The sequence below is a fragment of the Macaca mulatta genome, chromosome 19 (genome assembly GCF_049350105.2).
Source record: "Macaca mulatta isolate MMU2019108-1 chromosome 19, T2T-MMU8v2.0, whole genome shotgun sequence".
Classification (NCBI taxonomy): domain Eukaryota; kingdom Metazoa; phylum Chordata; class Mammalia; order Primates; family Cercopithecidae; genus Macaca; species Macaca mulatta.
In genome coordinates, this window is record NC_133424.1 from 9,066,144 (window position 1) to 9,088,695 (window position 22,552).

Sequence of the window (22,552 nt, forward strand, 5' to 3'; positions counted from 1 at the left end):
TGGGACTACCGGAGCACACCACCACACTTGGCTAATTTTTGTAGTTTTGGTAGAGATCGGGCTCTTGCCATGTTACTGAGGCTCGTCTCAAACTCCTGAGCTCAAGCAATCCACTCACTTCAGCCTCCCAAAGTGCTGGGATTACAGGTGTGAGCCACCAAGCCCGGTCATATATTATTTTTTTTTTTTTTTTTTTTTTTTGAGACGGAGTCTCGCTCTGCCGCCCAGGCTGGAGTGCAGTGGCCGGATCTCAGCTCACTGCAGGCTCCGCCTCCCGGGTTCACGCAATTCTCCTGCCTCAGCCTCCCCAGTAGCTGGGACTACAGGCGCCCGCCACCTCGCCCGGCTAGTTTTTTTGTATTTTTTAGTAGAGACGGGGTTTCACCGTGTCAGCCAGGATGGTCTCGATCTCCTGACCTCATGATCCGCCCGCCTCGGCCTCCCAAAGTGCTGGGATTACAGGCTTGAGCCACCGCGCCCGGCCTCATATATTATTATTAATACAAACAAAAGTCATGCTCTGAGCACCCTGGAGGGTGCAACGCATGATATTCAATAGCTCCCTAATCACAACAACTGAGAATAGTTGCTTTATTATCTTTCTTTTCCAGGCGTGCAAACAAGCTCTTGGAGAGAAGGAGAGGAGAAAAACAGGTGAATACGGTGGGGGTGGGGTAGAGCAGGCAATGGAGGAAGAAGGGGACCGAGGGCTGAGGGAGAAGGATGTTACGCTTTTGAAAAGGGAAAGAGGCTGGGGCATGGCAGCTCTCGCTTGTAATCCCAGCACCTTGGAAAGCGGAGGCAGGAGGATCACTTGAGCCTAAGAGTTCCAGACCACACTGAGCAACGTAGACCCCACCTCTACCAAATAATTTTTTTTTTTTTATTGAAACAGTCTCCCTCTGTTACCCAGGTTGGAGTGCAGCAGTGTAATTTTGGCTCACTGCAACCTCTGCCTCCTGGGTTCAAGCGATTCTCCTGCCTCAGACTCTCGAGTAGCTGGGACTACAGGTGTGCACCACCACGCCCGGCTAATTTTTTGTATTTTTAGTAGAGACGGTTTCACTGTGTCTCCCGGGTTCACACAATTCTACTTCCAGCTGATTTTTGTGTTTTTAGTAGAGACAGGATTTCGCCATGTTGGCCAGGCTGGTCTCGAACTCCTGACCTCAGGTGATCCACCCGCCTCAACCTCCCAAAGTGCTGGGATTACAGATGTGAGCCACCGCGCCCAGCCTCTAACAGATTTAAAAAAAAATAAAAATAAAAAATAAAGAAAAGAGAAGGCCGGGCGTGCTGGCTTACGCCTGTAATCCCAGCACTTTGGGAGGCAAGGCCGGCAGATCACGAGGTCAGGAGTTTGAGACCAGTCTGGCCAACATAGTGAAACCCCGTCTCTACTAAAAAAACAAAAAACAAAAAAAAAACAACAAAAAAACCCCAAAAAATTAGCCCTGTATGGTGGTATGCGCCTGTAATCCCAGCTACTCGGGAGGTTGAGGCAGGAGAATCAAGTGAACCTGGGAGGCGGAGGTTGCAGTGAGCCGAGATCGCGCCATTGCACTCCAGCCTGGGCCACAATGCGAGACTTCGTCCCCCTGCCAAAAAAAAAAAAAGATAGAAAAAAGAAAGAAAGAAAAGAAAAGAGAAACAGTGTAGCAGAGGGAAGGCTAAGTGCAAAGGCCAGGAGTCTGAACTTGGAGGGACAGGTTCTTCCACACTTGCAACAGAGGTCTCTTGCCTCCCTGACCGCCCCCGCCGCGCCCGCTCCCCGCGCCCCTTTACTGTGAGAAAATAAAATCTCAGCTTGCCTGGGGCCCTATGGCCAGGGAGGCCTCAACTTCACCCGGATGGGTCTCGGGTCTGCTGAGCTGGGTCAGAGAAAGATTTATTATCCCCATTTTACAGAGGCTTATTGTCTCTGTAAGGCGAAGCCACTTGCCCAGAGGACACGCGGTGGGCCAGCGACTCTGAAACCCTCTGGGACTGTCCTCTATTCAGGAATCGCCCAGGATCCCTGCGCTGCTGAGACCCGGTCATTTTCGGTTCTATCAGGCAAGCGGGAGACCCAGCCCCCACTGCTGCTGCCCTCAGCCAAAACCAGGGCTGTGCCACCACCCACCCGGCCTATCTCCCATCTTATCTCTCCAGCTCTGCCGCCTGACCCCTGCACCCACCAAACCGCAGCCTTTGCCCAGATGCCCTCACTGCCTCGGTTGGCCCCCGCGCGCGCCTCGGGCGAACCCCTGGACTGGCCCTCCAACAGGGCCCCAGAGTCGGGGTACCCAGGGTAGCCGATGAGGCCTGGAGAAGACCGCCCCCGTGCACCACCCAACTGCGCGCCCCAGAGGCTCAGGGCGCCCCGGCAGTGTGGAGGTGTGGACAGATGAGCCGAGCCAGAGCATCTCCGGCAGAAGAGGGGACCTGGGAGGGGACCGGGGAGACAGCGAACAAGGGTGAAGCCAGGGCGGACGGAGCGCGCAGCGGACAATGCTGGGTTCAAAGGGGAGAGATAAGGCGCAGGCTTGAGACGCGAGGCTGGACCCGGGCCAGGCGCGCCGCGGGGCAGAGATGGGCGGAGCGGGAACGGGGGCGGGGGCGGGAATGGGGGCGGGGTCAGGGGCTAGGGAGAGGCCTAGTTGCGCCGAAGGGGACAAGCGCCTGGGGGACCCCGCGCCCGCTCAAGGCCCTGCCCCTCCAAGTTCCCCGCCCCGCGCCAGGCCCCGCCTCTCCAGGGCCCCAGCCCAGCGCCAGGCCCCACCGTTCTGGGGCGCGCGCCCCGCCCAGGCCCCGCCCCCGCGGCCCCGCCCCGGCCTCCCCCCACTCAAGCCTTTTTTCCCCTGCTGGGGGCCGAGGCCCGGCCGGGAGCAGAGTCCGGTTGCCTGGAGCGGGCTTTGCGTGCCTGCAGTTGCTCAGGGTACCCCGCCAGGCGCGCCGTCCCCAGCCCCGCCGCAGGCTCTCGGTGCGTCCTGCCGCCTGCGCCCCCAGGTAAGCGAGCGCCCCGCGCCGCGAACACCGCCCCGAACGCCACCTTCACGGCTGGCCCCGGCCTCGCCTCCGCAGCCATGGCGGTCACAGGCGGCCCCCACTCGCAACTGGGCTCCAGCCCCCATCACCCCGCCGGGGACTGTCCCCCTCGGGGCTCCCCATCTGGGCCGTCTCCCCGAGCGGTCCGCGTTGCCCCACGAGGGCCAGGGCGCCGCGGGTGTCCGAGGACGCGGCTGCGAAACGGGCGGGAGCGAGTAGGGGCGATCTTGGCCTCGTGACGCGGGGGAATTCGGATGTGTGAGCCGGGGGAGCGCCCCGTGCCCCCGACGTGCCAGGGCTGGGGACGCAGCTGGGACCCTGGCCTTGGAACCCGCAGCCCGGCCGCGTAGACAGCTTCTGAGAACGGCTTAAACACGTCATTCCAATCCTGAGCTAACGCATCAGGCGGCCGGGGTGAGGTGGAGGTGCCCAGGTGGGGATAATGTCATTTGGCCTGGTTGGACCAGCCAGCGAGGGCTTTTTAGGCCCAGGAAACAGCAAGATTGTGGGGCAGGGCCCAGCCGGGAGTGTGTGCCGAGCAGAAAAGAGGCCAGCGTGGCTGAAACGCGGAGAAGGGAGGGTCGGAGGTGGAGAGAGGTTTGCTGGGGTCTGGGACGCGGCGAGGAGAGTGTGGAACCCGTTCTCAGGGCGGTGGGGACCAGGGAGGCTTGAAACAGCAGGTGCATGGCGTGATCGGATTGTGTGTTAAGAATATCCCGTGGCCGCTGTGATGGGGATAATTGGAAGGGGGCTGCTGGCCTGACCCGGCTGGAAGGTGTGATAGGAAGTGGGTGAACTGAGAATTCGCTTTGGCAGAGGAGCATCGTCTAATTCTGTCTGTTTGCAAGTGAGGCGTGGGGAACCGATGTTTCTCCTGGGTACTTAGGAGTATATAGAAGAGGCTTTCATTGCTGGGATGGGAGACTTGGGGAGAAGCCGCTCTGGGGGACACAGGGAGGCGGGCAGGGAGAGGCTGTTGTGGTTTGTAAAACCTATGAGATGGGGGAATCACCCGTCGACTCCAGTCTGAGCTCAGACAAGATCTCGGGCATCTGAGCGCAGAGGCCAGAGTGACCCCACTGGGGCGACCTGGGTCTGTTCCATGGGGATAGGGTTCCTGGACTGTGGAACTGCCTTTGAAGCCCTCGGCCTCCCCAGCCTCAAATGGGGGTGGGGGGGGGGGGGCTGCCTTCCAGGAGCAGCTGCTGTGAATAAACAGAGAAGTGGAGCTGCAGGGCTTACTAGAAGCCTCATTCAGTGCACCTGGGCCCCAGCAGGCCCAGCCAGGCGTGGAGGAAGAGGCAGTGAGGACCTCCCTTACCTGCTTTTCCAGCTCACCCACTGCCAGCAGAGGTACTTTGAGCCTGGGCGGTGCGTGGGGCGTGGGGGGCGGCCTTGGTCATTGAACTGGCTGTAGGGCCCCCAGGGAAAGGTTGCTGAGCTTCAGTTTACCCATCTGTAAAATGGGTCAGTAGTATGTGAGCCTGGGAGTGTTCATGGATCAATGAAAGCCGAGGTTAGGCAGATCTTGGTGGCAGCCACACCCCTAAGGAACCGTGGAGGGCTCTAATGCCCGGTGAGAGTTTCGGGATGGGTGGACTTCCATTTTCTTCTCTGAGAAATTCACAACAGTGTCCACCTACCGACCCAGGGCTGTCTGCAGGTTGAATAAAGCGGTTGGACCAGTGCCTGGCACAGAATGTCTTGGCTCAGGAGCCACTGGGATGCCTGTAGTTGGCAGGAGAAGTGGGCCCAGGTCCCCCCCTCCCACCCATAGGATGGCATAGAAAGGCAGGTGCCTTGGGAGCTCGCTGCCCTGCCCCTTTCTCTGAGCACCACAAGCTTCTCCCTCTCCCATCAGCTGGGCTTAAGCCTGACCCCCACCCCCCACCCCCAACCCCCCCCAACCCCCCCAACCCCCCCCAACCCCCCCCCACAAGCCCTATCCTGCCACTTTGAGTTGAGGGCCTCTGGGCTACTGAGTTCACCACCTCGTGCTTCAGTTTCTCCACCTGTAAAATGGGATAATAGCGGTCATGACCTATAGGTAAAGAGCTGAACACAGTGCCTGGCTGGTGGTGAATACTTGCTAAACAGGCTATTAAAATATCACGAGAATATCACAGCTGGAGGCTATTAAAATATCACAGAGAGGCCAGGTGCAGTGGCTCACGCCTGTAATCCCAGCAATTTGGGAAGCCGAGAATCTGTTGAACCTGGGAGGCGGAGTTTGCAGTGAGCTGAGATCGCGCCATTGCACTCCAGCCTGAGTGACAAAGTGAGACTCTCCAAAAAAAAAAAAAGTCATGCCTGGGGCCAGGGGGAGTCCAGAGAAGTCACCTGACTCAGCCTAAGGAGGAGTCAGGGAAGGCCTCCTGGAGGAGGTGATAGTTGGCTGGGTCACTAAGGGTGAGGAGGAGTTAACCAGGCCAAGAGCCCAGTGAGCAAACTGCAGAGGAGAGAAATTGCCAGGGTGCTTGGATGAAAGAACCACAAAGCCAGGGCTGTAAGATCCAGAAGAGGGGAGATGAGAAAGGGCAGAGCTAGCCTGCCAACCTTGAATAAGTATTTGGCATTATTTAGAGCTCAGGGAACAGACTGCAGGGGTCGAAGGCAGGAGCCTGGAGACCAGGATGGAAGGGACTGCACCAGGATAGGGGAGAAATGATGGGGCCAGACCAAGTAAAGGCATGGACGGGTGAGACTTGGCTGGATCTTGGAGAGGTATGGAGAGGCCCGGGGGAGGGAGCAGCTGCTCATGGCAGAGCAGCTTTAGGTACAAATCAGCAATTTGTTCTCAGCATCTGGAAATTGCAATGCCACTAGACACCCAGGTGGTACGGCGTAGGATGGGCTTTGAAGCAAGCTGGGAGCTTGGGAGACAGCAGAAAGAGGGCAGAAGGAAAACCAGGAGTGGGTGGCAAGCTGGGAGCCAAGGAAGCTGGAGCTTTCATAGGAGGAAAGGATCTTGAAACCCCTGTTTGATAATTCAGTAGCAGACACCTTACTTTTTTTTTGGAATGGAGTTCCGTTCTTGTCGCTCAGGCTGGAGTGCAGTGGTGCGATCTTGGCCCACTGCAACCTCTACCTCCCAGGTTCTAGCAATTCTCCTGCCTCAGCCTCCTGAGTCGCTGGGATTACAGGCGCATGCCACCATACCCAGCTAATGTTTGTATTATTAGTAGAGACAGTTTCACCATGTTGGCCAGGCTGGTCTCGAACTCCTGACCTCAGGTGATCCACCTGTCTTGGGCTCCCAAAGTGCTGGGATTATAGGCGTGAGCCACCGCACCCAGCCCGTCTCTCTCTCTTTTGTGACTGCTCTTTACCAACCCTGTTTTCTTCCCCACGCCTATCAGTACGGGCTCTTTTCTTTCTTTGTTGTTTTTTGTTTTGTTGTTTTTTTTTTTTGAGACAGGTTCTGGCTCTGTCGCCCAGGCTGGAGTGCAGGGGTACGATCTTGGCCCACTGCAACCTCCACCTCTCAAGTTTAAGCAATCAGCCTGGGACTACAGGCATGAGCCACCACACCTGGCTAATTTTTGCAATTTTTGTAGTGATTTTGTAGAGTTTCGCTAGTTCCCCAGGCTGGTCTCACACTATTGAGCTCAAATGCCTCAGCCTCCCAAAGTGCTGGGATTACAGGCATGAGCCACTGCACTTGGCCTCTTTCTTTCAAAGGCAGAGTCTTGCTCTGTCCCTCAGGCTGGAGTGTAGTGGTATGATCATAACTCACTGCAGCCTCGACCTCCTGAGCTCAAGTCATCCTCCTACCTCAGCCTCCTGAGAGCTGGGACCACAGGCATGCACCACCATGCCTAGCTAATCATTAAAAATTTTTTTGTACAGACGAACGGGGGTCTCACTATGTTGCCTGGGCTGGTCTTGAACTCCTGGCCTCAAGCAAGCCTCCAGCCTCAACCTCCCAAAGCACTAGGATTATAGGCATGAGCCACCGCACCTGGCCAGGCACAGGCTTTTCTTTGCCATCCTTGAGTAGGCCCCTCAGACCCATCATGGCTCTGACCAGAGTAGCATAGAGAGGCCCGGCGCAGTGGCTCACGCCTGTAATCCCAGGACTTTGAGAGGCCAAGGCGGGCAGATCACCTAAGGTTAGGAGTTCGAGACCAGCCTGGTCAACATAGTGAAATCCCATCTCTACTAAAAATATAAAAATTAGCCCTGTGTGGTGGCATGTTCCTGTAATCCCAGCTACTTGGGAGGTTGAGACAGGAGAATTGCTTGAACCCAGGAGCCTGAGGTTACAGTGAGCCAAGATCGCACTACTGCACTCCAGCCTGGGTGACAGAGCAAGACACTGTTTCAAAAACAAACAAACAAACAAAAAACAGAGTAGCATAAAAGAGACTTTCCCCTCCCTAAGTCTGGACTCTATACCTTTGTTAGTAGGATGCTGTCACACACACATACACACACTAAACTGCCTGGAACTCAGTTCAGCTTTCCTTTCCTACCTCCTCCCGGACTCCTAGAGGCGGATTTTAGTCCAGGGTCCCACAACACTGTGTCTGAAGAGTGATCATTTCCTACCAGCCATGCCCAGGGGACCACTTCTGCCCTGTGCCTGGCCCCGCCTTCCTCCCACCCCTGTCCGTCCGTCTGTCCATCTGTCTGTCTCTCATTTGTTCATTCAGCACAGACTTAGGAAGTGTCTGCAATGGGAGGCGTGGGGGACAGTCAGCCACAGGAAGCCTTACAGAGCTGATGTCCCTGCAGGGAGAAGGTGATGGGGACAAGGATGAGGCTTGAAGGAGCAGCTCGACATCTGGAGGAAGAGTGCTCCAGGCGGAAGGCCCAGCAGGTGCAAAGGCCCTGAGGCTGGAACATGCCTGGTGTGTTGGAGGAACGGCAATGAGGCCAGGGTGGCTGGAGCAAACTGAGCAAGGAGTCAGAGTAGAGAGAGGAGCAGATGAAGAGGCTGAAGGTCCTTGGGGATCCCCAGTGTAACCACAGCAGACCCTGGAGAGTCCTTGCTCAAGGGGTGAAAGGTTATGGGACCCTACTGCTTTTGCATGGTTACTTTGTCATCCTGTGTGTGCAGTGGTCACCTGTGCTAGGGTGCTCGAACCTTGAAGGCTGAGGAAGCTGGCAGGAGGAAGGAGAGGAGGACCACTCAGTGGCCAATGCTTCTCCCTTTCGCCTCCACGCAATGGGGCTCAGCTGAACTGGGAGATGGAAGTAGCCAGGGAAGTATACTGATGAGCGTATGGAAGCAGAGGCGATGAAGGGCAGTGGGGAGGAGAGGGAGAAGAGGGAGGAGGAGGAAGCGGAAGCGGCAGCAGTGGCAGCAGCCAGTGGGCAAGCAGCCAGAGCTGGATGGAGGAGCCAGGACGTTCTCAGATAGGTGACGGGAGCCCTAGGGATGCAGGGATGGCAGCCTCATCAGGGGCCTAGAAGACAAACAGCAAAAGCCAAGCAACAGGGCCAGGCGCAGTGGCTCACACCTGTAATCCCAGCACTTTGGGAGGCCGAGGTGGGTGGATCGCCTGAGGTCAAGAGTTCGAGACCAGCGTGGCCAACATGGCGAAACCCTGTCTGCTAAAAATACAAAAATTAGCCAGGTACAGCAGTGCACACCTGTAGTCCCAGCTACTCAGGAGGCTGAGGCAGGAGAATTGCTTGAACCAGGGAGGCAGAGGTTGTAGTGAGTGAGCCAAGATCACACCACTACAATCCAGCCTGTGCAACAGAAATGTGATGAAGAGCAAGGAGACGTTACTTTATTTTGGGTAGTCAGGGCCCCTCTGAAAAGGTGACATTAGGGCTGGGGCCTGAGTGGGAGTGAGTGATGGGCTGAGACAGCAATTGGACTTGTTTACTGCCCTCCTGGAAACCCCTCATTCAGCGGGAAGACAGACGTGTCCCTGTCAGTTACGAGGCAGATTAACCAGGGTGCAAGGAAAGCAATCAGAGACACTGAAGGCAAGGAGAGGCTTTTTTTTTTTTTTTTTTTTTTTGAGACAGAGTCTCGCTCTGTCTGTCGCCCAGGCTGGAGTGCAGTGGTGCAATCTCGGCTCACTGCAAGCTCCGCCTCCCGGGTTCACGCCATTCTCCTGACTCAGCCTCCTGATTAGCTGGAACTACAGGTGCCCACCACCATGCCGGCTAATTTTTTGTATTTTTTAGTAGAGACGGGGTTTCACTGTGTTAGCCAGGATGGTCTTGATCTCCTAACCTCGTGATCCACCTGCCTCGGTTTCTCAGAGTGCTGGGATTACAGGCGTGAGCCACCACGCCTGGCCTTTTTTTTTTTTTTTTTTTTATGTATTTTTAATAGAAATGGGGTTTCAGCATGTTAACCAGGATGGTCTTGATCTCCTGACATGGCGATCTGCCCGCCTCGGCCTGGCCTTTTTTTTTTTTTTCCCCCAAGACAGAGTCTCGCTCTGTCGCTCAGGCTGGAGTACAGTGGCGCAATCTCAGTTCGCTGCAATCTCCACCTCCTGGGTTCAAGCGATTCTCCTGTGTCAGCTTCATGAGTAGCTGGGATTACAGGTGTCTGCTACCACGCCTGGCTAATTTTTGTATTTTTTTTTTTTTCTTTTTCGAGACAGACTCTTGCTCTGTCGCCCAGGCTGGAGTGCAGTGGCATGATCTCAACTCACTGCAAGCTCTGCCTCCCAGGTTCATGCCATTCTCCTGCCTCAGCCTCCCGAGCTGCTGGGACTACAGGCGCCCGCCACCATGCCTGGCTAATTTTTTTCTATTTTTGGTAGAGACGAGGTTTCACTGTGTTAGCCAGGATGGTCTCGATCTCCTGACCTCATGATCCGCCCACCTCGGCCTCCCAAAGTGCTGAGATTACAGGCGTGAGCCACCGCGACTGGCTAATTTTTGTATTCTTTTGTAGAGATGGGGTTTTGCCATGCTGGCCAGACTGGTCTTGAACTCCTGGTCTCAAGTCATCTGCCCGCCTCATCCTCCCAAAGTGCTGGGATCTGCATTTGGCCTTTCTTTTTTGTTTTTATTTTTATTTTGAGACAGAATCTCACTCTGTCACCCAGGTTGGAGTGTGCAGTGGTACTATCTTGGCTCATCGCAACCTTTGCCTTCCAGGTTCAAGTGATTCTACTCCCTCAGCCTCCCAAGTAACTGGATTACAGGCACGTGCCACCACACCCACCTAATTCTTGTATTATTACTAAAGATGAGGTTTCGCCATGTTGGCCACGCTGGTCTTAAACTCCTGACCTCAGGTGATCTACCCGCTTTGGCCTCCCAAAGCACTGGGATTACAGGCATGAGCCACTGCACATGACCAAGGAGAGGCTCTTGACCCAGGCTGGGAGTCTTCGAGACTTCCTGGAGGCAGCCACAGGTAAGCTGCCCCCTTGAAGGTTTAACCATGCCAGGCATCAGATAACGGAATGCTGAACAGTGACTTAGAGGGAGCGGCCCAGGCAAAGACCTGGCATCTGGGAATGGCATCGGAGCGACATTCCTAAAACTGAAGCAGACTCTGGGAATCCGCCCGTGGAGACCCTAGGCTGAGAACCTCAGAGTCAAGGTGGCTGTGGGAGGGCAAACAGCGAGGCCAGAACAGGGCGGTGGGCTTGACCAGGTCACAAAGGCCTCAAATGCCAGGTCAGGAGCCACAGGGAGCCTCCCAGGAGATCTTGAGATGGAGAAGGGATAGGCTTGTACTCAGAGCCACTGCTGAGAGTGGGATGGACTCCGTCTGTGTGTATCCCAGTGGAGGGGCGGTCCTGGACCATCATCTGAAGAGGAAGCGCTTTGCCTCCAGTTACACAAACATCTCTGGCCCTTAAAGGGACCGTAGGTAGCCTCTGCCTCCCCACTGGAGGCCTTTCTCTGTGCTAACCCATCCAACCCAGAGGGCTGACGGAAGACGTGTGCTCTGTGGGGGTCTCTGTGGCTTCTTTCTTCACTAGATGGACGGGTATCAAGATGGTGACTTGAGGCCAGGTGTGGTGGCTCATGCCTGTAATCCCAGAACTTTGGGAGACTGAGGCAGGAGGATCACTTGAGGCCAGGAGTTCGAGACCAGCCTGGCCAACATGGTAAAACCCCATCTCTACTAAAAATACAAAAATTAGCTGGGCGTGGTGGCAGGTGCCTGTGGTCCCAGCGACTTGGGAGGCTGAGGCAGGAGAATCACTTGAATCCAGGAGGTGGAGGTTGCAGTGAGCCTAGTTCGTGCCATTACGCTCCAGCCTGGGTGACAGAGCAAGACTTCATCTGCCGCAAAAAAAGATGGCGAATTGATTTCACAGAGGACTCCAGCTGCCTGAGCCACCCTGCAGGATAGGAGCAGGCTCTGAGGTCCACAGATTGCTAATATCTCAACCCACTGCCCCCAGCTCCTCTGAGATCCGGGCAGGACTGCAGGCCCATATAGGTTCAGATGGATGCCTGGAGGCCGGACACAGTGGCTTGCATCTGTCATCCCAACACTTTGAGAGGCTGAGGCTCAAGAAAGGCTTGAGTCCAGGAGTTCGAGACCAGGCTGGGCAACATAGTGAGACCCTATCTCTATAAAAAAAATTTTTTTTTTAATTAGCTGGGTGACGGCTGGGCACAGTGGCTTGTGCCTATAATCCCAGCACTTTGGGAGGCCAAGGCGGGTGGATCACCTGAGGTCAGGAGTTTGAGACCAGCCTGACCAACACGGTGAAATCCCATCTGTACTAAAAATACAAAAAAATTAGCCAGGTGTGGTGGCACATGCCTGTAACTGCAGCTACTCAGGAGGCTAAGGCAGAAAAATCGCTTGAACCCGGGAGGCGGAGGTTGCAATGAACCAAGATCTGCCATTGCACTCCAGCCTGGGCAACAAGAGCAAAATTCTGTCTCAAAAAAAAAATTAGCTGGGTGTAGTGGCCTGGGCACCTGTAGTCTCAGCTACTTGGGAGGCTGACGCAGGGGAATCATTTGAACCCAAGAGTTCGAGGCTGCAGTGAGTGATGATCACGCCACTGCACTCCAGCCTGGGCAACAGAGTGGAATCCTGTCTCTGGGGGGGAAAAAAAAAAAAAAGTTTGTTAAGTGGATGCCTGGGGACCCTGGAGCTCCACGGCTCCTGCCCTCACCCTGTTGTTTTACCCCCTCTCAGATGGTACCGTCTTAGAATTCCACGCCTGGAATTTGCCCACCTGACTCTCCTCACCCCCTCCCACCCCTAGGCTGTGTGTCTCCGTATTCCTGCCCAAGCAGGCAGTTTCCAGATCTACCCCAGATACTCATTCCAACCTGCCATACTCACCCCTTGAAGACACCCTACCCAGACCTCAGCACCCCTCCCCCAGGCTCCTCTCTCTGCCACCTCCTCCACCATCAGCCTCCGTATCTCTCTCTCTTCTTTTTTGGAGACAGAGTCATGCTCTGTTACCCAGGCTGGAATGCAGTGGTGCGATCTCGGCTCACTACAACCTCCGCCTCCCGGGTTCAAGTGATTCTCTTGCCTCAGCCTCCTGAGCAGCTGGGATTACAGGCATGTACCACCATGCCCCACTAATTTTTGTATTTTTAGTAGATCTGGGGTTTCACCATGTTGGCCAGGCTGATATGGAACTCCTGGCCTCAGGTGATCTGCCTGCCTCAGCCTCCCAAAGTGCTGGGATTATGGGCATGAGCCAACGCGTCCGGCTGAGCCTCTCTACCTGTTCTGACCCAGCTTCCCCACTCTGGCCACCATCACCTGCAAGAGGCCAACCAGCCTCTGAGTGACCTCCAGGGACGGGACAGCCTCCAAGGGCAACCCGCATTGCCAGGAGAGCTCCTAGAATCGCTCCCTCCTGAAATCTCTGCCACCTTCCCATGGCATCAAGGCTGAGGGCTTCCGTTACTGCTGCTGCTGTTTTTGTTTTTGTTTTTGTTTTTGTTTTTTGAGACGGAGTCTCACTCTGTCGCCTGGACTGGAGAGCAGTGGTGCAACCTCGGCTCACTGCAAGCTCCGCCTCCCAGGTTCACGCCATTCTCCTGCCTCAGCCTCCCGAGTAGCTGGGACTACAGGCGCCCGCCACCACTCCCGGCTAATTTTTGTGTATTTTTTTTTTTAGTAAAGATGGAGTTTCACCCTGTTAGGATGGTCTCGATCTCCTGACCTCGTGATCCGCCCGCCTCAGCCTCCCAAAGTGCTGGGATTACAGGCATGAACCACCGCACTTGGCCTGTGTTTGTTTGGTTTTTTTTAAACAGACAGGGTCTCGCCGTGTTGCTCAGGTTGGTCTTGAACTGCTAGGCTCAAGCAATCCTCTCGTCCCAGCCTCCCAAAGTATCGGAATTACAGGTGTGAGCCACTGCACCTGGTTCTGCTGCTGTGTCCTTCAAGGCATGGTAACAGATACTTGCTAACATCCCCTAGAATCTGGAGTGCCCAAGGCCAGGGCTGGCAGCCTTGCCAGCATCAGGAACTGGCCAAGACTGCACTTTGCTTTGTTTTGTTGTATTTGTTTTCATGGCTAGCCTCTGTACATGATGCCAATGCTGGCTTGCTCTTTCGGGGGAGACGGAGGGAGAGAAAGCGTCTTCTGAAAATAAATGTATTTCGGTAAACAAACAATGTGAGCCTTTTACACATTTTTTTTCTTATTTATTTTTCTGAGACGGAATCTTGCTCTGTCACCCACGCTGGAGTGCAGTGGCACGATCTTGGCTCACTGCAGCCTCCACTTCCCAGGATCAAGCGATTCTCCTGCCTTGGCCTCCCGAGTAGCTGGGATTACCATGCCTAACTAATTTTTTTGTATTAGTAGAGACAGGGCTTCACCACGTTGAGGTCAAACTCATGACCTCAAGTGATCCGCCCTCCTCAACCTACCAAAGTGCTGGGATTACAGGCATAAGCCACCACACCCAGCCTAACATTTTATTTTATATTTACATTTTTTCTTTTTCTTTTTTCTTTTTTTTTTTTTTTTTTGAGATGGAGTCTCGCTCTGTCCCCCAGGCTGGAGTGCAGTGGTGTAATCTCAGCTCACTGCAACCTCGGCCTCCCGGGTTCAAGCGATTCTCCTGCCTCATCCTCCTGAGTAGCTGGGATTACAGGCACCTGCCATCATGCCCAGCTAGTTTTTGTATTTTTTTGTAGAGATGGGGTTTCACCATGTTGGCCAGGCTGGTCTTGAACTCCTGACCTCAGGTAATCAGCCTGCCTCGGCTTCCCAAAGTGCTGGGATTACAGGCATGAGCCACTGTGCCTGGCCTAAAATTTTATTTTTATACATAGGGTCTTGTTCTGTCACTCAGGCTGGAGTGCAGCGGTGCAATCGTAGCTCACTGCAGCCTTGACCTCCTGGGCTGAAAGAGGTCCTCCTGAGGAGCTGGGACTGCAGGCGTGTAGTACCATGCCCAGCTAATTTTTAACTTGTTTGTTTGTTTTTTAGGGACGGGGTCTCACTATCTTGCCCAGGCTGGTCTGGAACTGCTGGGCTCAAGTGATCCTCTTGCCTCACCCTCCAAGAAGTACTGGGATTACAGGTGTGACTCACTGTGCCTAGCCAGCATGAACGTTTTTTTTTTTTTTTTTTTTTTTGGAGATGGAGTTTCGCTCTCATTGCCCATGCTGGAGTGCATTGGTGCGATCTCGGCTCACCGCAACCTCTGCCTCCCAGTTTCAACGATTCTCCTGCTTCAGCCTCCTGAGTAGCTGGGATTACAGGCATGCGCCACCACACCCAGCTAATTTTGTATTTTTAGTAGAGACGGGGTTTCGCCATGTTGGCCAGGCAGGTCTCAAACTCCTGACCTTAGGTGATCCACCTGCCTCAGCCTCCCAAAGTGCTGAGATTACACGCGTGAGCCACTGTGGCTGGCCAGCATGAGTCTTTGGAAGGAGAGCAGTGAGTGCCTCATAGCACAGGTGGAAGAGGGATGGGGGAAAAGTGGCCAAGAGGGTCGTGGAAAAACCTGAAACTGGAGCTCGGTTGTTCTCTGGGATCCTGGGTGCCCCAGTCTCAGTTGAGCCTTTTATTCATTTGTGCAGTCAGTAGACAGTTCCCTGCCACCCGTCGTGTGTCAGGTGCTGGGAAAATGGAGAGGTCCCCATCACCAGGATGTGGGGAAAGATAGTTGTCCCTGGCTGGGTGCAGTGGCTCACATCTATAGTCCTAGCACTTTGGGAGGCCGGGAGTGGGAGGATCACTTGAGGCCAGGTGTTTGAGACCAGCCTGGGAAACATAGGGAAACCCTGTCTGTACCAAAAAAAAAAAAAAATTAGCTGGGCATGGCGGCATGTACCTGGAATCCTAGCACTTTGGGAGGCTGAGGCAGCAGGATCACTTGAACCCAGGAGTTTGAGACCAGCCTGGGAAACATAGTGAGACCTCGTCTCTATAATTTTTTTTTTAATTATTATTTTAAATTGGCCGGGCCAGGCACAGTGGCTCATGCCTGTAATCCTGGCACTTTGGGAGGCTGAGGTGGGTGGATCTCTTGAGCTCAGGAGTTCGAGACCAACCTGACCAACATGGTGAAACCCTGTCTCTACTAAAAATATACAAAATTAGCCGGGCATGGTGGCACACGCCTGTAATCCAATCTACTCGGGAGGCTGAGGCAGGAGAATCACTTGAACCTGGGAGGCGGAGGTTGCAGTGAACCAAGATCTCACCATTGTGCTCCAGCCTGGGCAACAGGCTGTCTTTAAAAAAAAAAAAAAAAAAAAAAAATTAGCTGGGCGTGGTAATCCCAGCTACTCAGAAAGTTGAGGTGGGAGGATCACTTGAGCCTGGGAAGTCAAAACTGCAGTGAACTTTGATCATGCCACTGCACTTTAGCCTGGGCAACAAAGCAAGACCCTGTCTCAAAAACAAAAACACAAAAAACAGTTGTCCATGGCTGGGCACAGTGGCTTATTCCTGTAATCCCAGCATTTTGGAAGGTTGAGGCAGGTGGATCATTTGAAATCAGGAGTTCGAGATCAGCCTGACCAAGATGGTGAAGCCCTGTCTCTACTAAAAATACAAAAAAAATTAGACAGGCATCATGGTGCATGCCTGTAGTCCCAGATACTTGGGAGGCTGAGGCAGGAGAATCGCTTGAACCTGGGAGGTGGAGGGTGCAGTGAGCTAACATCACACCACTGCACCTCCAGCCTAGGCGACAGAGCAAGACTCCGTCTTTAAAAAAAACAAAACAAACAAAAAAAAAAGGCCAGGCATGATGGCTCACTCCTGTAATCCCAGCACTTTGGGAGGCCGAGGCGGGCAGATCACAAGGTCAAGGGTTCGAGACCAGCCTAATTAGCCGGGCGTGGTGGCACGCGCCTGTAATCCCAGTTACTCAGGAGAATCGCTTGACCTGGGAGGTGGAGATTGCAGTGAGCAGAGATTGTGTCACTGCACTCCAGCCTGGGCGACACAGCGAGACTCCACACTGTTCCCCTGAGAAAGATGAGGTAGGAGAACCCAGGAGGGGAGTGTCCCCTGATCCAGCTCAGGGGCGATTGGTAGGCCCTCCTAGAGGAACTGTCTGTTGAACAGGGTCGTGAAGAGCTGGGAAGAATTTGACAGGCTGAAGGGGGGGCATTACTGGTAGGGAAATGGCATTTGCCAAGGTCCATTTGCTGGGGAGCACAGTGCCAGGCCAGTGGGAGCACTTACAGGATTTGAAACGGCAGGTCTGATTTGCAGGCAAGAAGAAAGACCTCTGGGTGCTGAGTGGGGAGGCGGCTACCATGATTCAATCAAGAAATGGGAGCCGTGGAAATTGGTCAGAGGAGGGACCATCATGGGAAAGACGGATGCAATCCCAGGGCTTAGTGAGGAGTTGAGTGCCAAGAGGGTGTGAGATGGAGTCAGAGATGACTCTCAGAATTTTGTCCCTGAAGACTGGGTGGAGGGTGACATCTTGGCCAAGAAGCCAGGGGAGGAGGAAAGCAGGCTCTGTGGGAGATGACTTCAGTCCTGACGTGTGTGGGCAGCACGCAGATGGGAGGTGTTGGGGGAAGCGGGTTTGACTTTGGCGGGATGGCGACCTGGGAGCAGCAGAAATCTGGAAACTGACAGCATGGACGTGCTGACCGCAGCTTCCAGGCAGGTGAATTTCCCGGGGAGAGTGGATGGTGTGAGGGGATCCAGGACTGGCATAGTTTAGGGAGAAAATCCGGCACAAATTAGAGAAAATGGCCGAGAGGAGGGGAAGCAGGAGGTCATGATTCTGCAAAGGAGGGACGGACAAGGGGAGGAGATGCTACAAGGGTCCCAGTTTCATGCTTAGAGGAATTGACCACTTGGGATTGGCCATGGGAGGCTGTGACTGATGGCCAAAAGCCAAAGACTGGAGTAGTTGGGTGGGGACAGAGAGGTGGCAGTGGACATTGAATAGAAGCATGAAGGCAAGTCCTGTTTTCCAGTAATCTTTTTTTTTTTTTTTTTTTTGAGACAAGTCTCACTCTTGTCCCCAGTCTGGAGTGCAATGGAGCGATCTCGGCTCACTGCAACCTCCGCCTCCTGGGTTCAAGCGATTCTCCTGCCTCGGCTTCTCAAGTAGCTGGGATTACAGGCACCCGCCACCATGCCCAGCTAATTCTTGTATTTTTAGTAAAGACAGGGTTTCACCATGTTGACCAGGCTGGTCTCGAACTCCTAACCTCAGGTGATCCGCCCATCTCGGCCTCCCAAAGTGCTGGGATTACAGGCATGAGTCACCGCACCCAGCCGTGTTTAAATAATTCTGAGGCTACTGCTGATGAGCTGAGTGTCTCTGGGCCCATGTCCGTCTGGAATGCCCGGTGCCACAGAACTGGGGTCAAAGTATTGCCTGGCCATTTGTCAGCTATGTGACCCTGTGTAGGTGATCCGGCATCTCTCCAAGACTCAGTTTGTTTATCTGTGAAATGAGAATGGTGACCGGGCATGGTGACTCACGCCCATAATCCCAGCACTTTGGGAGGCCGAGGTGGGTGGATCACTTAAGTTCAGGAGTTCCAGACCAGCCTGGCCAACATGGTGAAACCCCGTCTCTATGAAAAAATGCAAAAATTAGCCAGGTGTGGTGGCACATGCTTATAATCCCAGCAACTTGGGAGGCCAAGGCGGGAGAATCGCTTGAACCCGGGAGGTGGAGGTTGCAGTGCGCCGAAATCACACCACTGCACTCCACTCCAGCCTGGGTGACAGAGCAAGACTGTCTTAAAAAAAAAAAAAAAAAAAAAAGGTAACAGTATCTTCCTCAGGGTGTGGCTGATATTTCCAATGCAGGGAGGTAAGGGCTTGTTCCTGGGTAAGCATCTGATGGATAATGCCTGGGATGGTACCAGCGCTATTGGCCGCTGGTGCCTTAGGATAATCCAGGTGTGGGTGTGGGCAAAAGCCTGCTCTCCCACAGAGCAGTCTGGCTTTGCACCTGCTTGGCCCTATGTGAATCTGCCTCCATGTATGCTGTCACCAGGGAGCAGCACAGGGGCCCAGGGGCAACAGCTGGTGGGAGAAGGAGGGGCAGATGTTAAAGCAGGTTGAGGGAAGGAAGGATGCCATCAACCCAGATTTCACAATTATCTCCACCCTGGAAGATGGGCAGGGACATCACCAAAGGGGCTGATCTTGATGGAGAATTGGTTTCTTGGCCCGGTGTGGTGGCTCATGCCTGTAATCCCAGCACTTTGGAAGGCCGAGGTGGGCAGATTGAGCTACAGAGTTCAAAACCAGACCGGGTGCAGTGGCTCGTGCCTGTAATCCTAGCACTTTGGGAGGCCGAGGCAGGCGGATTGCCTGAGATCAAGAGTTTGAGACCAGCCTGGCCAACATGGTGAAACCCCGTCTCTACTAAAAATACAAAATTAACTGGGCGTGGTGGCAGGCGCCTGTAATCCCAGCGACTCAGGAGGCTGAGGCAGGAGAATCACTTAAACCCTCGAGGCTGAGGTTGCAGTGAGCCAAGATTGCGCCATTGCACTCCAACCTGGGCAACAAGAGCGAAACTTTGTCTCAAAAAAAAAAAAAAGAGAATTGGTTTCTTAAGTAGTGAGGTGGGGGTAAGCGGCTCATTCCCTACCAAAAAATGCCCCTCTGAGCCCGTCTCCTGTATCAACCATACCTTCAATGGAAACATTTTCATTTCCTTGTACTATAATTTTCTATTTAAAAAGTCATTCTTAATATATACATACACTGGAATATGATTCGGCCTTTTTTTCTTTTTCCTTGAGACAGAGTCTCACTCTGTCATTCAGGCTGGAGTGCAGTGGCACGATCTCAGCTCACTGCAACCTCCGCCTTGATCTTGGCTCAAGCAATTCTCATGCCTCAGCCTTCCAAGCATCTGGGACTTACAGGCGTGAGCCACCCCACCCAGCTAAGTTTTGCATTTTTAGTGGAGACTGGGTTTCACCATGTTGCCCAGGCTGGTCTCGAACTCCTGACTTCAAATGATCCACCAGCCTCAGCCTCCCAAAGTGCTGGGATTACAGGCGCGAGCCACTGCACCCAGCCTGATTCAGCCTTAAAAGGGAAGAGTGAAACATATCATATGGATGACCCTTGAGGACATTATGGTAAGTGAAATAAGCCAGTCACAAAAGGGCAAATACTGTGTGATTCCACTTATATGAGGCCCCTAGCGTCACCAGATTCATAGAGAGAGAGAAAGTAGAACGGTGGATGCCAGAGGAGAGGGAACAGCGAATTATTGATTATTGGGCATGGAGTTTCAGGGTTTTTTGTTGTTGTTGTTTTGAGATGGAGTCTCACTGTTACTGGGCTGGAGTGTAGTGTCATGATCTCAGCTTACTGTAATCTCTGCCTCCCGGGTTCAAGCGATTCTCCTGCCTCAGCCTCCAGAGTAGCTGGGATTACAGGTGCGTGCCACCACGCCCAGCCAATTTTTGTATTTTTAGTAGAGACGGGGTTTCACCATGTTGGCCAGGATGGTCTTGATCTCTTGACCTCATGATCCATCCACCTTGGCCTCCCAAAGTGCTGGGATTACAGGTGTGAGCCGCCGTGCCCGGCCAGTTTCAGTTTTGCAACCTGAAAGAATTCTGGAGATGGATGGTGGTTATGGTTACACAACTATGTGAAATATTTAATGCCACTGAACTGTATAATTAAGCACAATTAATGGTAAACATTATGAGTATTTTACCACAATTTTTAAAAAATTTTAATAAGTCAGCCAGTCACGGTGGATCACACCTGTAATCCCAGCACTTTGGGAGGCCTAGGCGGGTGGATCACCTGAGGCCAGTAGTTCGAGACCAGCCTGGCCAGCATGGCGAAACCCCATCTCTGCTAAAAATACAAAAAATTAGCTGGGCATGGTGGTGGGTGCCTGTAATCCCAGCTACTCAGCAGACTGAGGCAGGAGAATTGCTTGAACTCAGGAGGCGGAGGTTGTAATGAGCTGAGATCCCACCATTGCACTCTAGCCTGGGCAACAAGAGCAAAACTCCATCTGAAAAAAAATATATTTTTAAGAAGTCACCCTTAAACCCACTCCTTATAGGCCAGGCATGCTGGCTCACGCCTGTAATCCTAGCACTTCGGGAGGCCAAGGCAGGTGGATCACGCAGTCAGGAGATCAAGACCATCCTGGATAATGCAGTGAAATCACGTCTCTACTAAAAATACAAAAAATTAGCCAGACATGGTGGCCGACTCCTGTAGTCCTAGCTACTCACGAGGCTGAGACAGGAGAAAGCGTGAACCTAGGAGGCGAAGCTTGCCATGAGCCAAGATTGCGTCACTGCACTCCAGCCTGGGCAACAGAGCGAGACTGTGGTGGCTCATGCCTGTAACCCCAGTACTTTGGGAGGCTGAGGCAGGCAAATCGCCTGAGTCTAAGAGTTTGAGACCAGCCTGGCAACATGGTGAAACCCCATCTCTACAAAAAATTAAAACAGTAGCCGGGCGAGGTGGTGCACACCTGTAACCCCAGCTACCTGGGGAGCTGAGCTGGGAGGATCACCTGAACTCGGGAAGTGGAGGCTGCGGTGAGCTATGATCAGTAAAACACAAGACAGGTTCACTGGCTCTCATCCCAACCCCGACCAGCTCCCTAGTATAACAACTTTCGTGAATGTGGACTGTACCCTTATAGCCTTCCTCTTCTTTATTTTCTACTTTCTTCCTCCCCCTCCTCCCTCCCCTCCTCCCCTCCTCCCTCCCCTCCCCCTCCTCCCCCTCCTCCCTCCCCTCCCCCGCCTCCCCCGCCTCCCCCGCCTCCCCCGCCTCCCCCGCCTCCCCCGCCTCCCCCGCCTCCCCTCCCCCTCCCCTCCCCCTCCCCCCTCCCCCTCCCCCTCCCCCTCCCCCTCCCCCTCCCCCTCCCCCTCCTCCCCCTCCTCCCCCTCCTCCCCCTCCTCCCCCTCCTCCCCCTCCTCCCCCTCCTCCCCCTCCTCCCCCTCCTCCCCCTCCTCCCCCTCCTCCCCCCCTCCTCCCCCTCCTCCTCCTCCTCCTCCTCCTCCTCCTCCTCCTCCTCCTCCTTCCTTTTCTCATCCCCCCATCCTCCTCCCCCTCCTTTCCCTCTTACTCCTCCCCTCCCCCCTCCCCTCCCCCTCCTCCTCCTCCCCTCCCCCTCCTCCCCTCCCCCTCCTCCCCTCCCCCTCCTCCCCCTCCTCCCCTCCCCCTCCTCCCCCTCCTCCCCCTCCTCCTCCCCCTCCTCCTCCCCCTCCTCCCCCTCCCCCCTCCTCCCCCTCCTCCCCCTCCTCCCCCTCCGCCTCCCCCTCCTCCCCCTCCTCCCCCTCCGCCTCCCCCTCCTCCCCCTCCTCCCCCTCCTCCCCCTCCTCCCCCTCCTCCTCCCCCTCCTCCTCCCCCTCCTCCTCCTCCTCCTCCTCCCCCCTCCTCCTCCCCCTCCCCCTCCCCCCTCCTCCTCCCCCTCCTCCCCCTCCCCCCCCTCCTCCCCCCCCCTCCTCCCCCCCTCCCCCCTCCCCCCTCCCCCCCTCCCCCCTCCTCCTCCCCCTCCTCCTCCTTCCCCTCCTCCTCCTCCCGCTCCCCTTCCTCCTCCTCCCACTCCCCTTCCTCCTCCTCCCCCTCCTCCTCCTCCCCCTCGATGGCACATGCCACCAAGTCTGGCTAATTATGTATTTTCACCATATTGGCCAGACTGGTCTCAAACTCCTGGCCTCAAGTGATCTGCCCACTTCAGCCTCCTAAAGTGCTGGGATTACAGGTGGGAGCCACCATGCCCAGCCATAAGTTAGACCTTTTGATATCATCCAGAAAATACCAAGGGTCTATACACTTTCTAAATTGAGGTAAAATATATGTAATATAAAATTAACCATTTTAACCATGTTTAAGTATGCAACTTAGGGCCGGGCGCGGTGGCTCAAGCCTGTAATCCCAGCACTTTGGGAGGCCGAGACGGGCGGATCACGAGGTCAGGAGATCGAGACCATCCTGGCTAACACGGTGAAACCCCGTCTCTACTAAAAAATACAAAAAACCTAGCCGGGCGAGGTGGCGGGCGCCTGTAGTCCCAGCTACTCAGGAGGCTGAGGCAGGAGAATGGCGTGAACCCGGGAGGCGGAGCTTGCAGTGAGCTGAGATCCGGCCACTGCACTCCAGGCTGGGTGACAAAGCAAGACTCTGTCTCAACAAAAAAAAAA

General features: G+C 54.5%; 1 protein-coding gene across 10 annotated transcripts in view; it reads left to right on the top strand.

Moving 5' to 3' along the window:
* Positions 1 to 2,822: 2,822 nt before the first annotated feature.
* Positions 2,823 to 22,552, top strand: part of CERS4 (ceramide synthase 4) — a 51,075-nt gene continuing 31,345 nt past the window's right edge. For 2 of the 10 annotated variants that reach the window (XM_015122719.3, XM_015122720.3), the window contains exon 1: positions 2,823 to 2,988. Coding sequence is in view for 2 of the 10 variants with exons in the window: in XM_077979835.1 (XP_077835961.1) it covers positions 17,017 to 17,046 (30 nt within the window). In the remaining 8 variants the exon portion in view is untranslated. Of the gene's footprint in view, positions 2,989 to 3,087; positions 3,461 to 4,223; positions 4,381 to 7,764; positions 7,881 to 9,290; positions 9,673 to 11,158; positions 11,569 to 16,914; positions 17,047 to 22,552 lie in introns of those variants that run through there. The other 8 variants (XM_077979839.1, XM_015122718.3, XM_077979843.1 and 5 more) reach the window with 8 other exon arrangements.